The sequence below is a fragment of the Cygnus olor genome, chromosome 1 (genome assembly GCF_009769625.2).
Source record: "Cygnus olor isolate bCygOlo1 chromosome 1, bCygOlo1.pri.v2, whole genome shotgun sequence".
Classification (NCBI taxonomy): Eukaryota; Metazoa; Chordata; class Aves; order Anseriformes; family Anatidae; genus Cygnus; species Cygnus olor.
Window position 1 is genome coordinate 70,582,906 of NC_049169.1, and position 16,683 is coordinate 70,599,588.

General features: G+C 39.4%; 1 protein-coding gene across 1 annotated transcript; it reads right to left on the reverse strand.

Moving 5' to 3' along the window:
• Positions 1-3,822: 3,822 nt before the first annotated feature.
• Positions 3,823-16,535, reverse strand: KLHL42 (kelch like family member 42). The gene is made up of 3 exons (XM_040545009.1): positions 15,562-16,535; positions 8,120-8,313; positions 3,823-4,422 (listed from the first exon to the last, which is right to left on the reverse strand). Exons 1-3 carry the CDS (start codon positions 16,440-16,442, stop codon positions 3,971-3,973), a joined length of 1,527 nt encoding a protein of 508 aa, XP_040400943.1. The 5' UTR covers positions 16,443-16,535; the 3' UTR covers positions 3,823-3,970.
• Positions 16,536-16,683: the final 148 nt, after the last annotated feature.

Here is a 16,683-nt window from a genome sequence, read left to right on the forward strand (position 1 = left end):
CCCAAATTACAAATTACACTTTCATCATGGTAACTGATAGATACAGACCAGTGTGAAAAACAAGCTAACAAATAAAAAAGGCCAACAAACTGCTACTATATGATTTCATCAAAACAGTCTGGACACTGATGTGGAAGGACAAAACCCTCAAAGAATGGAAAACAGATATTAAGGCAAAGAAAGGTCAGCTGACAGGGCAGAAAGGGGAATCTATGGAAACTGGCCAGAGAGATTAAACTTAAGCCCCACACAACTCTTATTTCACATTGAAAACCATAAACCATTCCTGGAAAGGAAGAAACTGTTATGCTCTCTCTTAGGCTTGATGTGAGCAACATTTTAAACACTTCTCTATTTTATGAGAAGGAACTGAAGTTCCCAGAGTTTTCCATTTACTCCTCCCCCGGGACTTTACAGGCTGTTGATCTTCCTTTCAATGTGGGATCATCCTCTACCATAGTCAGCTTTTACTGGTTAGTATCAAGTGGACTCAGTCCATGAGACTACGAAGATGTAGAAGTGGATACGTAAGCACTGGATAACCCAGACATGGCAGGAAAGCAGCAGTTCTGGATTTGGATACAGACTTGAGAACACCAAGACTAGGAGAGTTAGAGAAACCATAAGCTAGTAGGTGACAGAAACAAAAGAAAGAAACACACTGGAAATAGCCATCAGTTCAAAATGAAGGTAGTTAGCAGAGACCAAAATGAGATTACTAGTTGCTGTCCTGTCACCTTCCATCAAGCAATTTTAATAATCAAGTCTCCAGTTACAAGGAGAATATATGTACTTCTTCACACATTCAAGAGATCTCACAAACACTACTACGCCAAAGAAACCATTTGCTTCTCCACAACCAACATTCATACTCACGTGTTATATTGGGGAGCAAAGATGCAAGAAGGTGATCTCTCCAAGGCCACATGGTAGGTTAGAAGCAACATCAGGATAACACTGATGAATTTCCAGGTGATCAGATCATAAGGCCCCTTGCTCTAAACTTGTATCGTTGTTCAAAGAAAGCTTATTTACCCTAAAGTTAGGACCCTTTTCCCCACCACGAAAGTGACCACAGTAAAGTTAATCACTGAACAACATTTCCACTGGCTAAAAAGCAGCTTTTTAATTACTCACTGTTAGTGACTCTCAACAAGTTTTCCTTGGCCTGAAGGACAGAAGCTGCTCAACAGTGCCTTATGTGGAATATTAAAGTGATGGAAAGAAAATGAGAAAGGCAAGGGATTGTTTGACAGTTTTGTGATGCGTTTTTTTTTCCCCTCCTAATTTATAGGAACACCCACATTGCATACCTCTCTGTAATGAATTTTGTTTTTAAAAAAATCTATATTTCAGTTTGTAGTCATACGGTCCAATTAGTCTGGTACCACTAAATTCAACACCAGTTTTGATTTGTGACTGTAGTACTCTTAGATGTCAGCATTGATGAATTTGCACCACAGATTCACACAAGGGTCTGATAACATTTACAATCTGAGCCGTTTTCTCTTTTCTATTTTTGCAGGTTCTCCAGACTGCACTGTGGTCACTTGATAACCGGAAGCTGAAACCAGGACGTACTTAACCAGCATGGAAGGGCCTCTCATGAAAAAGAATAATCATATCAAAAACACTGTATCACTGCTTTTGGAATGACACCTGCACTACAAAATGGATGTGTTTGAAAGGACTTCATTAGATATACCACTCTGCAAATCTGGGAATGTCAGTTCTTCAAAATTACTTTGCCATGGAAGAGAATGCTGCAACTCAAATGTGATTTTTTCCACCACTATTAAACTGAGTTGACTGAAGGATGATTGTAGAGTAGTGAATGTCGAACTGAAAAGAAATGAAGGAAAGCAAGTAAATTAATGTGGCTGAGGTAACTTTTGTTCTGGTTTTCACCAGACAATGAAACACTGTCTATATCTATTCTAAAACACTTTTGAAATTTAAGGTTAAAGAAACATCACTTAAGAATCTTATGAAAGTCATCTCATTTCTTCATTACAGAATAACCGTTGTTTGGTCTGATACCACTGTCATTACATATCACCTGCTCAGTGCATCAGGTTTTCAAAGGAATGAACACATAGACAAGGGCTTCATTCATGAAATTCATGCATACAGCTGAATGATAGACACTAGTTTGGGCTTAAGCGTAACATACTCAGCCAGGCTGCAAAATTCCTACCCAAGAGGTTAATCCTGGATATCCAAAGTACCTTACTTAATGTCTACCTATATCGCAAAAAGGTTCAAACCCAAACGCTCTCATTCTAGACCAAAGTTTTCTGGGATTTTCTCTTTGGCTTGCAATCCATGATCAGAAGCACTGAAAGTATGCACCTAAGCACTGAATGTCAGAGAGGTATTTGGCAAGGCACTTCAAGTCTGTTAGCTCTTTTAGTACCAATTTCATTCAAGACCATGGAGAAGAAAGGGGTTAAAAGAGCCTTTAGGGAACCATTGCAGCCTTTGCTTCCTCTGTACAAAAAGGCACTTATCTTCAAAAGATGATTCAGATTCCTGAATTCAAAAAAAAAGACATCTCCAAATATCAGGAATGTGTTCAGGTGAATTAAATCTTGTCTTCTCATTTCAAGAAATAGCTGATGCAGAACCAACCAACATCCCTGCAATATGCTCAACACACACCTAACTTGGTTATCTATTTCCTAGAGGCAGTAGCTGTGAAACCATGATGACCAAGACCTTCTCCTTTTCCTGTTGTGAGAGCACACATTCCACACTTGGGCAGGTGCCTTCAGAAGACCCCTGCCAACTACAAAAAGGGGCCCACCATGATTGTAAGTATCTCAGGCAATATGCAGAAACTAGGGAACGCAAAGGAGTTACATTCATTACATTCTTTAGAGAAACTAACAACTTTGGGTGGCAAACAAGGTAATCTCTAGCAGGTTCCTGGTACCTCAGGAAAGAGCCAACATTCATGCGCACCTGTTAGAGCTGGTGTTGGTAGGAAGTCGTTTACACAAATGAACCCTTCCATATTAAGTGATTCAGTCTCCCCTTTTGTCCTGGATGACTGTTACTAAGCAGAGTGGGCCTGGTGCAGAATCACGACAGTACGTGCTCACGTACATTTTCCGTAACTTGTTGCCAACATTTGTTGGCAACTCTTTGTTTCTATAATTTGACCTTTAAAACCCAGTAGTGCAGAATACAACTTAAAACCTTTTGGAAAATGAGCAAACTTCTCAATATGAATTTGTAGCCTTTTTACCTCTATTATAATAGCTGTAATAAATACTGCCAACTGCCACTGTAGGAGCATCTAGTATCCAACCAGAAACCTTCAGCCTTTGGGCAATTCCTCCCAGTCCCTCACAAAGCATTTTATTACACATAACTCAGGGGAATATGTGTATCTTGGTGATACTCAATTGCTTACAATTGCATCCTTGATAATCTCACTTGTGACTGCAGAAGACATAACAAGAGTGTTAGCAATTTTAAACATTGTGCATTTGACAGAACATAATTTGAGCAAAAATAGTATTTTAAAAGAAATTGTACCCTTTGTTATTTTTCTTAAGCTTCTTATTTACTGAATTATATCCACTTTTATCATGTATATTCTTTATCTTCTATGTTGTCTATAAATATGGAGAATAAAACTAGACTGATCAGTTTTGTTCTTTGGAGTTCCTTCAATGTCTTCATTGGTTACCAACACAATTTTATGTTAAAGTTGCAAACAATATTTGGTGAAATTAAATCCAAAATAATATTTTTTTAAAAAACTGAAATATTAAAACTGTTTCTGGAAGCATCCTCTTAATACTGGATTTTTAATGTTAATTTTTTATTTTTTTTTAATAATGGAATCAGTATTTATGTCTATGTTATGCAACCACATTACATTCTGAAACTGGAATTACTTAGAGGGAGCAATATTTCTTCCAACAGTGATTAACGAGCTGAAAAGAAAAACCTGATGCTGTTACACTTCTCGCATATCAGGCAAATACATAGAACAAATCAGCATGTTTTGTCCAAAGGCTGGAAAGCGTCTTAGTGATTCCCAACTGTCCGTAAATATGTTATACTTCAGAAAAACACGGTGCTCCAAGCTTGTAGATAAGGTAATATCCCTGCTCAATATATAAACTCCATCGTTGTGGAGAGTGCAAGTCAAGTTAAGACCTGATTTTGATGTGTTCTCTTTGAGGTAGAGCCATTCTTTGGTAGCAATGTTGTAAGACTGCACAGTTAACACGTCCTCACTTTGGCTGGATTTTTGGTTTGGCCCAAGTTCATGAATACAGCCCCCTACCAGATATATTGTTTCTTCAACAGAGAGCATCTGTTGTTTGCGAACATGGACATCACAAAGTTCAAAGTTGGTCCAGGAATCAGAAGTGGGACAGTACTGCAAAATGTTCATATTCCTATCTGAAACAGAGGAGAGAGATTTACAAATAAATAAAGAAGAAGATACTCATGGAGGAGGATCTCCACAATCTGTATCAGCCATTATTACACAGTGAAAAAGCGTAGCAGACCAGGGAAGAAATATTGATTACTGAGAACTCTGAGTCTTTGCCACAGCGATAAAGTTTGAACATTCTCTTCTATTGCAAAGGGAAAATTTAAGCTACTTCTGGCACATTAAACAATGCAAACGGTCTGGGAATGCAGATTTAACCAGCATAATCCCTAACTGTTGTCTTATGCTTTTAATTTTGCCTCTGATTGACATGAAACGTTTTTTTCTGAAAAGGAAAATGGAGCAATAATCTGCTTTCCACTGGTGATCACAGATTAATCAAATTAGCATGAATATAGTATGCTTCATTAATGGCTGTCAAGTGATAATTTATCATCCATTTCACTCCACAAATCTAAGTTTTATGAAATAAAATTCATAAAGCTAGTTACATTTCATCAAGTGGCATGGATGACCTAAGAGCACACGTTCAGTACACCATATAGATAGAAATACACAGTCAAACTCATTTAAAAACCAGGAATGACATGCTCCTGCATTAGACAGAAGCATTGAGAAAAAAGCTGAAGACCTATCTATACTTCAGTTACGACTCAGTGGATGCATGTGTGTTTGCAATACTGTTATTCTATGAAATTGTTACACTATCTCCCTGTTTTACAGTGCAGTGGAGACCCTGGCTGTGTCCCATACCAAGGCTTCACTAAATTAACAAAGAATGCACATGAGTCATTAGCTAATAAATTAAGTTTCAACCTCTGGAGACCTGAGCTTAAATCCAAATTCAAGTGACAAGTGGTAACAGGCTCGCAGTCTCCAGCTTGGTCTTTTGATAAAATCTGCTCCATATTACAAGTCTATTTTGCATGATGATCTCCAAATGAGCTCTCAGGCGTAACAGCAGATGGTGACATACTAACAAGTTATGTAAGAGCACACAGGTATAAATAACCACAAATATATCTTGATTGTCATGAATGAAGCGCATGAGCAGCATGGCTCAGGAGGTGCTGCTATAGCATTTGCTTTCACTGTGATGACTTTCCATTATTGCTTATTACTTTATATTACCTTCTTAAACATCTAATCCACATTAAATTAAGAAAAAAAAAAAGAGGAAAAATATCATGGCAATGCTCTATAAAATTGCTGATCAACTTTGTCTACAAACAATGAATCATTCCCTGATTCACTTGGGGGAGAAAAAAATAAAAACTCCCCACAACATTTCTAACAATTAAGTTTCTGTGTCTTTCCATAGCAGTAATCTTCTAAGGAAAAAATGGAATGCTATGGTTTGAGGGGGAGCACATGAAAGTCTATTGGGATGTAGCCCTCATTTACATAGTATGGAGCTGGGGTCTTTTCTATCCACAGAAACAAAACAAAACAAAAAAATACAAAACAAATATAGTACCTGACATGGAGTTGCTATTAGGATTAGATTTACAAGTGAGAACTGAAAGGAGGCTCTTTAATCATCAAGGTTCATTATATTTCACAATGCAAAATTTCAGATCCTACCATCTTTTGGAAAGTGCAGTCTCAGGAGAAAGCTCTATACAGAGAAAATAAAATAACCCACAAAAACTACCAAAACAACAGTCTTACTGAGGGGTACACAGAAATAGGAAAAATAATAAATTAAAAAAAAAAAACAACTTATTAACTGCTGCATGATTTTATTTACCAAATGTAGTAAAAAAGCAAATGAAACTCAGTGTCTCTCAGACTGTGGTGCCTTATCACCCTCCAACATCTGCATAACTTGGAAGGTGAATCACCAGTGTAATTTCAGGAATTCTGGTTTCTAAGTCTGACAGCTGCCCTAAGCCAAGGTGTCACAGACAAACTGATTCTAGGTCCTTGTTCTGGTAAGGATCTTTATTTATAACAAGCACAGGCATTTGTTGTCCTGAACATTCTTGGATTTAAACATAAGCCTCAATTTAGGGCGCAAATCCTGACGACATACACTTTCATTAATGAATTTTAAGGGAGCGGGAACTGCAGCAGCAACATGCCAATCTTCCTACCCATGACACCAAGAGCAGGCAGCCTAAAGAGAAGAACAGCATAAGCAACAGAGAAGGAATGTGCAAAGCTCAGGGGAAGTAAGGTAAAAAGCTGGCACTCCTTTAATCTTGTAGCACTATTAACCAAACCAGAGATTTTTCTTTTTACCTCTCCTCTCTCTCTTGATAAAAATAAGAAATAAAATAAAATAACGGTAGCTTCAAGCCTCTCTCATTACTCTGTTTCAGCCTCTTTTTCTCTGCTCTCTTGTCTTGTCCCAAAGGTTGTTTCTTCTTAGGTCTGACTTCCCAGAGCACTAAGTTTTGCGTGCCTGACACCCTTCCATCCTAGTCTATCTGAACGTGCTGGGCATCAGGGACCACAAAGCACCCCAGCAGGTCCATTAGTGAGGAAGACCAAGGGACCAGGACTGCAGAGCACATCACAGCATGGCCTCCATATAGACACAGGCACTTCGATATCTTTTGTTTACATTGGTCCTGAGTCAGAATGGACCGGACAAAATGGCTTTGAAGGTTACCATTACCACAAGGACCATGAGAAGTGGAAATGCGTCTTTTACAAACTTTAAAATGCTTCAGAGCTAAACTCAGACACTAGTAGAGACAGCTTGTTCTGATGTCAGTTTAGCTTTGTTTGCAGTACACTCTGTAAAAGCTGAGCCATGAATGATCTCTTTTCTAATTTTATTCTCCACTTGGAAAATAATTTCAACCTAGTGTGGTTAAATGAAGCAGGCAAAGGCCTAGAGATGGGAACTTTAATTTAGGAAGTTGTGATCAATATTAAACATTTGACATTCAAGAAAAAAAAAACTAAGACTTCTGGAACTCTGAAAAAATAGTATTCCACCAAAAGAATGGCACTATGTGCTTAAGGAATAAACAAAAGGAAGCTCTTTTTGTGGGGATTGCTTTTCCACTGGATAAAAAAAATAGTAATTGTCAGGAAAGAACACAGCTGTGTATCCTTCCCTCTCTATTGTCCCCTCAGAAAACAAGTACAGAAAGTAAATTCCTGCTTAAGCTTTTGATTAATTATACAATTATTTTGATTATTTATACAATAATTTCAGCACTGAAAAGCTTACCTATAGCTTGTATTTTTCTGTGAAATGCTACAGTGGAACGACTGTGACATACATGAAAAATACTAATGTAGGCAAAACTTTTCTTAATATTTTTCCTTCTGACATTCTAATGTGCGTACCTAAAAAGTAATCAAAAGTGTACCCGTTGAGATCTTTCTTTCTGCTGTATGACCAAAATCTATGAGGAGAAGGGCTATGCTGGATACTAAAGTACCCACCAGTCCATTTCATCAGAGGAACAGAGGCCCAGATCCCCATACCAGTTTGTTGGATGGGAAATAACAGACAGCTATCTAGTTTTAAAGTCCGTATGTTTGGCAAGCATAATTACAAATCCTAGACGTAGCCACTGAAAAAAAACACACAACCCCATACCAGTATGACAGAGATACTTTTTTGTTTCATTTCATCAGTATGTTTTATTACATCAGTTCAAAAAAAAAAAAAATCCTGAAAAAGAAAATGATCTATGCCTGAGGAATCAGGTTAGAAAAAAAAAAAAAAAAACTTTCTACCTCGTGTAGTGTATCCTCCGATAACGTAGATCTTGCCCTTGCACTCACAAGCTGAGAATTCTGCAAGAGGGTTTGGCATGGATGCTACAAAGTTCCACCAGTCATTTTCTGGGTTATAACACTCCACGTTGGAAAGGGACTGACCACCGATGGCATAGAGCTTTCCATTTACAGCCAAAAGCTTAAAATTGGACCTGAAAGACAAAGAATGCAGCACTGAAATAGGTTAAATAAATGTACAGAAAAATATAGAAAAGAAAGTTCTTCCTATCAAGGCTCCAACACACCCATCATTACTTTCAACTTGTACCATCAATTCATGTATTACAGAATCTGAACTCTTCTGTGTGTGTCCAGAATTTTGTAATTATACTTTAATTACTCAGGACAGTAACCAGTGACATTCTAAATGTTAATGATGTTGATGTTAAGACTGATGAATATTTTATTTTGGATTTCAGTGTATCACAGTTTGAGTAGTAAATGTTTAGTTAACTAACATGTTCAGTTGATGTCTTGTTTTTACTAGGTTTTAATAAACTACCTTTAGTGGAGGAAAACATTATATATACACTCAGTCAAATATATTATCTAAGTTAAAATTACAGGAATTTCAAACAAGACTTGATGAATGACTAGGGATGCATGCTCATCTTAGTCTGTTATACAGTCTCTTTAATAACCCTAATAAACAGAAATTTAAAGTGATATGCATTGAATCACATTTTGCAAAAAGAGGAAAAAGAATCCCGTACCTTACTCAGCATTAGTTTAAACCACTAAATATACCCTCTATCCCTCTGAAGCAAGATGTATATGTAAATTAACGTTCCATCCTCAGTTGCACAAAATACACTGCACTCTATAGGCAATGATCTGTTCTTTTATTTATTATTCTATTCAATTATGTTGTATTTCACAAAGGGTAACTTTCCAATTACTGAAGTGCAAGAAGCCTCGCATCTTAAACTTTTAAGATAATACAGGCAGAGGCAATTCAGAAACAAATGGTCTATGGATACTAGAGGTGCAAGTGTTTCGGAAGAACTAGAAAGGCTTGAAGTTGAAGGGCTTGTATGCTCATCTATTCCTTTTAGCTATGAAAGATGGTCTAATAAGAGATCAGCTTTTCCTCTGCTTAGGAAACAGTCCTACTTACGAGTCAATGTCTTTGCCTAGCAAGGTTATTACTTCTGTACTGCTCATTTTGAGCTAAATCCATGAAATTTTACCACTCAGTATCCTGATTAATTAAATGTATGAAGATCATTGGTGTGCACTAGATCAGCATAAAACCAAACAGGGAACTGCACTGTGTCAGTAAAACTGAAGTGGTGCTTTAGCCTTGCATTGGCCTGCTGAGCAGTAAAGTGAATTTCACTTTGCATGAATCCAAGATACAAAACTTACCACTAAGTAGTTTTGCAGGGTTCTGTCTGGACAAAATGAACCTTGCCTAGCAGCAGTCTGCCCTGCAGTTTCTTTTTATTAAATATGCTTGGAAAAAAGACAATGTTTCCAGATGGAATCATTTTGTTCTTGTCATCCTGATATAGCTTTGGAAACTAAAATGCTCCTTTGAAGGAATTAATTGCTTTTTATTCATTTTTTTTTTTTGGCTGACATCTACAATTAGGTCACTCTGTTCATCTCCTCTGTACAGCAGTTATATTTTCCATCTTAGAGAATCCAGAATAACATGACAATCAGTAGCAGGTATGAAATGAGGATAATTACTCACAAAACATTATAATTTTCAAAGCAACGTACCTGTTCTAAAAGTTATGGTGGAGGAAAAAAAAGGACACAAATTAGCAGAGAGACAAAAAAAAAGTGTAAATTCATTTTCCAAACAATCTTTTAAAATAAAAACTATGCTAGAAAGTCTGTAACTCTGTGTCTATGATGGAGATAGTACAGGGGTTTTGGCTTACGAAACGAGCTCATATGCACGTGCATAAGTCTTTCATTATTTTAAGATCTAGCCATATAAACTACACAAACATGTTGTGTCAGAACATAAAAGAATTCAGGTTTCATAATTCACACTTGCTTGTCTAGTTATCCAATTGTAACTACTATTTATCTGAATTGAGTTCATTTATACAAGTTTTGCTTGATTGCCTTTGCATCTCTGAATTGCTTCTGGCAGAAGTGGGAAAACTACCTGGTGAAAGACACACAGCACAGATTTCAACTTCAATTATTCCAGAAGGCCACGTACTTGTGTGTCAGTAGGTCAAATCATTTAACCACTTCCAACACCTGTTATAAGGAATTATGTTTGGTGCAAGTATCTCAGATTTATGGAACATATTAACTACATGATTCATTTTACTCAAAAGTAGCCACAAGCGCCCATTAGCACAGTTTATTTGAACATTTGGACAACGGCTCAGTATGTTATGAATAACTTCTTCTGCCATTCACCTTTTCATGCCAGTAACAGCAGGTGTTTTTATGGAGAGTGAACATTAGGAAATATTTAGTGTATTTTTACACTCTTCTAATGTGTTGGAGCAGCTGGAAACAAGAAAAGCAAACACAGAGCAACTAGCCAGCTCTCCACAACTAACTGTTCCATGGACTACAGCTTGGAAACAACTGAGCTTAACAGTCTGCTAAATTCAACTATGATATAACTCCACTCACTTGGTTTGAGTTATCTGAACTTGGGGATCTGAAATACTCTCCAAATACCAGATTGGTGTGAACCCTTCTTGGTGGGACAAGACCACGTATGGGCTATGTCTTCTGAAGTCCTTCATTTCCTCTGAAAGGAACCCCAGGAACACAAGCAAGAGCAAGCTGTGCAGTTTTACAATAGTTCAATTTACAACATTTTTCATTCAACAAAGGCAAGTGTAAAGCACTATGTGAAGGAAGGAAGGAAGAATGTACAAAATGCAAAGGAACTAAGGGTCAGAGTGCATAACTTTCTGAATACAAGACAACATACAAGAACTTCTGAAAAGCGTAGCTAGTTCTAGATTGCGTTAACAGCCATATAACATATCAATAAGAGACCACTATTAAACTGGCTATGAAGAGGACAGCAAGCATTTCCTTGTTCACTGACTCTGCTCATTTAGTATACAAAAGCAAATTAGTTTAGATATTAGAGAGGACTTTCTGATCAGGGAAGTAGGTAAGCATGGAAACAAGTTACCTGGGAGGAAGAAGGTTGAAATTTGCATTGCTGGAGGGCTTAAAGAACAAGTCAAACGTATTTGCAAGGTAAGCTTGGTCCTCTATAGAACAGGAGGGTTGGACTAACTAGCCTGTGTTTTCTTCCTGCCAAATGAAACAACCTTATCCTTAAAAGTTTTCACAAATCAGATGACTTCTTAACTCTAGAGTTAAAGCATTTGCAACAAAGATCAAGAATCATGAAAGTACATTTACAAAAGCATTTCCAAAGCATTTTATATTTCTTGCATGAACCACTCTTTTTCCATCCCTTACGAGTCTGCAGAGCACACTGCATCCAACCATTAGCTTTGGAAGCACGGGTGATACATTTGTGATAAATGTGACATGGGTATTTCTAACTTAAAAATCTTCAAAAAGTCTGTTTTTCCCCAACACAGAGGAATTTTGAGTGGGAAAAAGTGATTAAAAAAAAAAACAAGGAAAGAGAAGGTCTTCTAAACCACTACCATTCCCCAGGAACATCTCCTCTTGTATTTTTGTAAGAATCCTCAGAGTGGCAGCAGTTCAGGCACAGATTGCTCACAAAAATGTTGTTCCACATGCATACGTATAATCTCAGCCAGGGGCTTACAAGGGTCTTCCAAGCCTGGAAGATTTACCTGCCATGACTGTGCTGAAGGAAAATAAAAATGGAATATACAGCAGTAACTGGCACATGCAGTAGAAATCCTATGAGTATATTATTTTTAAACGGTAAATTTCAACTGTCAGCATCGATTTAAATAAAAGTATGGAAAGGTATTCAAATACATGACTTGAACAGTCCTCAGATCTCCTTAGTGCCTTTCTATCCCCAAAGACCACAAGTGGTCTTAGGCAACCTTTACATGAAGTTTCTTCATCAAAGAAGTCCAGGTAGTTGTCTGAAGACACTATTCCAAGTACAGCAAAACCTCTAGAATGAAAAAAAAAATAGAGAAGTCTAGAAACTCTGATCTGTTATGGACTACTTGTGACTGGTTCCAGATTTAGCTTCAGACAATGAGAAATTCCAGGCACAGACACAGGCTTCCTACACGAGCCTGAGCAAATTATTTTATCTACCTCTGTATGCATAAGCAGGGAATAACAGTTTCTCAAATTTACGTGTTACCTATTGTGAACAAATTTGAAATGACAGTAATTAGATCTCTTTGCCTAGAAAGAAAGCCAATAGCTGTAATGTAAGCCAGAATGACTAGTAAGTATTCAGTGCCCATCTGATGGCTTTCATCTTCTACTTAGAGGTAAATTGGGAATACTTCATCTACACATGTGTATAGAATGCCAACATCCTGGGTTTTGGTATAATAATAATGCAAATAATCAAGTATAAAACTATCATGGGATTCACAATTTTGTTTTTTGAGTGCAGAAGATTTATTATATTAAGTCAACAGAATTATTTCCATAATTCCTCATCCTCCTCTTCAGACCAACATATGAATCCAGTCATATAGGCCAAATCTAGATAGTGTTAAAGTGTTGTCTGAAGTCAAAACAACTTCAGTGGGAACTAGAACCGTCCCTCAAGGTATGTAAAAAATGCATTCATGGGATGTAATTATATCAGCTGACATCAACTCATTCGGCAGACAGTCACATGACCCTATTCCCTAAGCAGCACTCTGGGCAACTGCCCTGCTTATTTTACTACAGCACAACAAACTAAAAACACAATGCCAAGCAAACCGAAGTATGTTTCATCCACACAGCAGAAAGGCATCAGTACTGTTGCAGTCAAATATGGACTCTCAGTCTAAGAATTACCCTGCTCTTAGCTCCTATGGCACAGGCCATCCCTTCTGTGCTCTGGCTACAAAATGCTAAACTGGTCAATCCAGCATCAGACAGATGAAATGTTATGTCAGATATAAAATAAATAAATAAACCAATCATTCAAACCTTAAGAGTTGAGACTCCATGAAGATGTTAAAGCGAACAAAGTGTTTTGTGAAGGTGTCAACAGAGTTTCCATGAGAAAAAATTCCCGTTTTGTTTTTCAAAGAGCCTCATATTCACTTGCTGCTACCTTCTAGTCTAGACGCAAACGTAAGTCTGGTCCTTTTTCACCTGCAGTCACTATGGTGAAATATAAGACTAGAGACTATTCCAAAAATATCCATTTGCATACCACTTTTCTGCCATTACTTGCCATTGTGAAATCCCATGCTATGTAATACCGTGCTGTCATCTGTGATGGATTTAAAGATTAAGTTGGTATGGCAACAGAGATGAAAATAATATAAGGAGAAAATATCAACTTGTTTATTTCAGATAACCTAGAAAAAAAAAAAAGTAAAGTGAGGGGGGAAAAGGGGCAGTTTTGAGATCGAACAGCAAGGTTGTAAGGTAAAAAAAAAAGGGGCCATGAAAAAGCATTTTTTTTTTTTTAAAAACTCCCCCCCCCCCATTCGCCACGCTGAAGAATCATTGCACATAGCAACATCTACCTTGCTATAGACATCACACAAACCAATACCAAAATCTTTTAATTTGATCAATGAGGGACTTCTATGTTTAAGCAGACTTCTACGGGAAACACTGTGTGGGCTGACCCCACCATCCTTTTCAACTGAGGCCACTGTGCCCTCGACCATGCTCACGCAGACAAGACCACAGAAGGCAGGTCTACCAAAACAGCTCAATTCTCAAAGGTGCCTCAGTAAAGACTGCTGATAGGGTCAGGCTCAAGAAATATGCACGTAAAAAGAGGCATTTATGATGTTTAAAAGCAGAACATTCATATTACAGCAGGTAATTTTTACAATGTCTTTCCAACAAGGCAGAAATGCCCTATGTTTCCAGTCAACTCCAATGACTGATTATGGAGGCCAAAACTTCAGTGAAATTCTCACAATGATACAGGAAGTAAAAAAAAAAAAAAAAAAATAAGGGTGAAGTAGGAAATTAGTCATTTTAGGTCAAATCCCTGTTTTGAGGTATTTTAGCATGTAAGCTCAAGTGGAATACAGACTACAGATTTACTACACCAATACAAAGCATTTATCCCAATGGCTGGGGTCTCTGGATGCTACTTGAATTTGCTGGATGGAGAAGAGCATTTCTATTCTACAGCAAGCTCTGACCTCCCTACTTGTTTTAGCTTTGATACAGACAGAGAAGACAAAAATTTAAACATTTTTTCTAAAATGGAAACAATGAAAAGAAAGTATCTTGGATAAACAGAAATATTTTGTTTCAGTGAAGTAAAAGGTTTTATTTTGATAACTCTGCAACGTGATTAAGGTAGAGCAGCCAAAACCACGGGCAGGAAGATGGACTCTTCTCTTGAGTACCCCTCAAAGTTAAGCCCACTGTTATCCTTTCAAATGCACAAATGTTTCTGAATACTAACTTATACACAAATGTCAAACAATTCAAAAAAATAGAAGAAAAAGCAAAACGGTCAAAATGCTGAATGTTCACTGGATTAAAATTTTCTCATAAAATGAGAAGTTTCTGAAAATCTTCCTGCCATTTTTCTGGTACATATTTCACTGAAAGGCAGACCTACCTAATATTTGGATATTTATAAAAGTAAAAACCAATGAAAAACTGCTCCAACTTGAACATTTCATCCATCTCTATCTGATAGACTGTACACCCCACAAGGAGCAGTAATACTTCTCATAACATAGAGTACTGGAGCTAAAATATATCTCAAAGTGACTTTTTTTTTCTCTTAGTCAATTTAAGGAGAATTTCTACTTCCAGCAAAGTCAGCTGTTTGAAGAGACTGGCTTCACAGCTCTCCTAGAATACTACAATTTAAAGGAAAAGTGGGAGCCCACCACCATTTTACATGAGATGAATGATCACACACAGTGGCAGGTCGCAGCATAGTCCTCTGCTGATGCCTGTCTCACATTCTCCTGCAGCTGAGGCCTTTATCTCCAGCATTTACTCAACACAGTCCCATCCTCCTCATCCATCCCTTGCTACAGCAGCTCCCTGTGCAATGCACAGGGGCCACCAGGCAGGGGAGCAGCTGCAGGATTTTTCTGTGTCTGGGATATGCTACCAGTCCAGACAAGGTTTGCCAAGCCTTTTGGTGGCCCGCTGCCAAGCTATCGCCAAGCCCTTTGGTCCTTCCCATCACATGATGCATGAGACAGGGGTGATTCACGGCACAAAGACAGGTCTGAATCACTTCTTGCAACTCAAGTCCAGTCAACACCACGTTACTCAACAGGCTCTATTTTGACAATAGACATGGACACACGTGCATATCAGGGAGCAGGGGTTACCTCTTCTGGTTCATTGAGGCCAGCTGACTCCATTCATTTAGGCAAGGGTTGTAACAGTGGGCAGCTGAAATCTCCTGGCTGGTGGTGATCCTGTAGCCCCCAACGATGAAGAGGTAGTTGTCCAGCATAGCCGACCCATAGCCTCGGACGTTCACCAGATCTGGAGGCAGGTTGTTGGCCAGGGGCAGCCACCTTTGTGCCTCCTCGTCATACCTCAGCATAGACCAGGGGGCTTCTGCCTGAGGGTGACAGCCTGGAGGCAGGCCCAGAGAGGAGGCACCCATGAAGTCCCCAATGGCCACGAGGGTGGCAGTGCCCCTCATCCGCCTCTCCTTCAGGTGCTGCTGGAGAGCATGGGGCAGGTGGAGGTGCGGCCGGGCATCAGGCCTCCGCAGAACCTGATGGTAATGGGCGGCCATGAAGTCTAGACAGGCATCATGCAAGTCCTGGAGGCCGTAGACCTGAGCCAGGCGATGCAGCTCCAGGCAGTTGCCCACCCTCACCTGGGAGAGGAGCAGGCGGAGCAAGGGGGTGACCTGCAGGTAGGAAGCAGCCTCCACCAGCTCCTCCAGCAAGGGGGGCTCGTCATCGCCCCCCTCCTCCTGCTCCAGCCTGGCCAGGCAGGAGGTGTTGATGAAGTCCAGCACCAGCTCCAGCCCCAGGGCGCTCAGCCCCCCACGCAGCAGCTGCTCCTCCTGGCCCTGCCCTGCCTCCCTCATGCCCGAACGGTAGAGGGCTCGGAAATAGTCACTCTGCTCGATCAGTTTCCTCTTGCACACCGGGTAGCATTTGTCCCCCAGCCGGATCTGCACCACCTCTTCCCCCACGCCATCCCCTTCCCCCTCCTCTTCCTCCTGCCGCTGCCGCCTCGCCAGGGACATCGCGCTCCCCCTCCCCTGACCAAGCTCCGGCCCGGCCGCTGCCGGTGTGGGCTCCTCCTCCTCTTCCTCCTCCTCTTCCTCCTCCTCCTCCTCCGCCCCGTGCCGGCTGGGAGGAGCCGGGCCGAGCCGAGCCGGGCCGGCAGAGGGAGGGACAAGGCGCGGCTCAGACTCCGCAAGGAGAGAAGGGGAAGAAAAAAAAAAAAAAAAAAAAAAAAAAGAGAGGGATAAAAAAAGGGCCCTA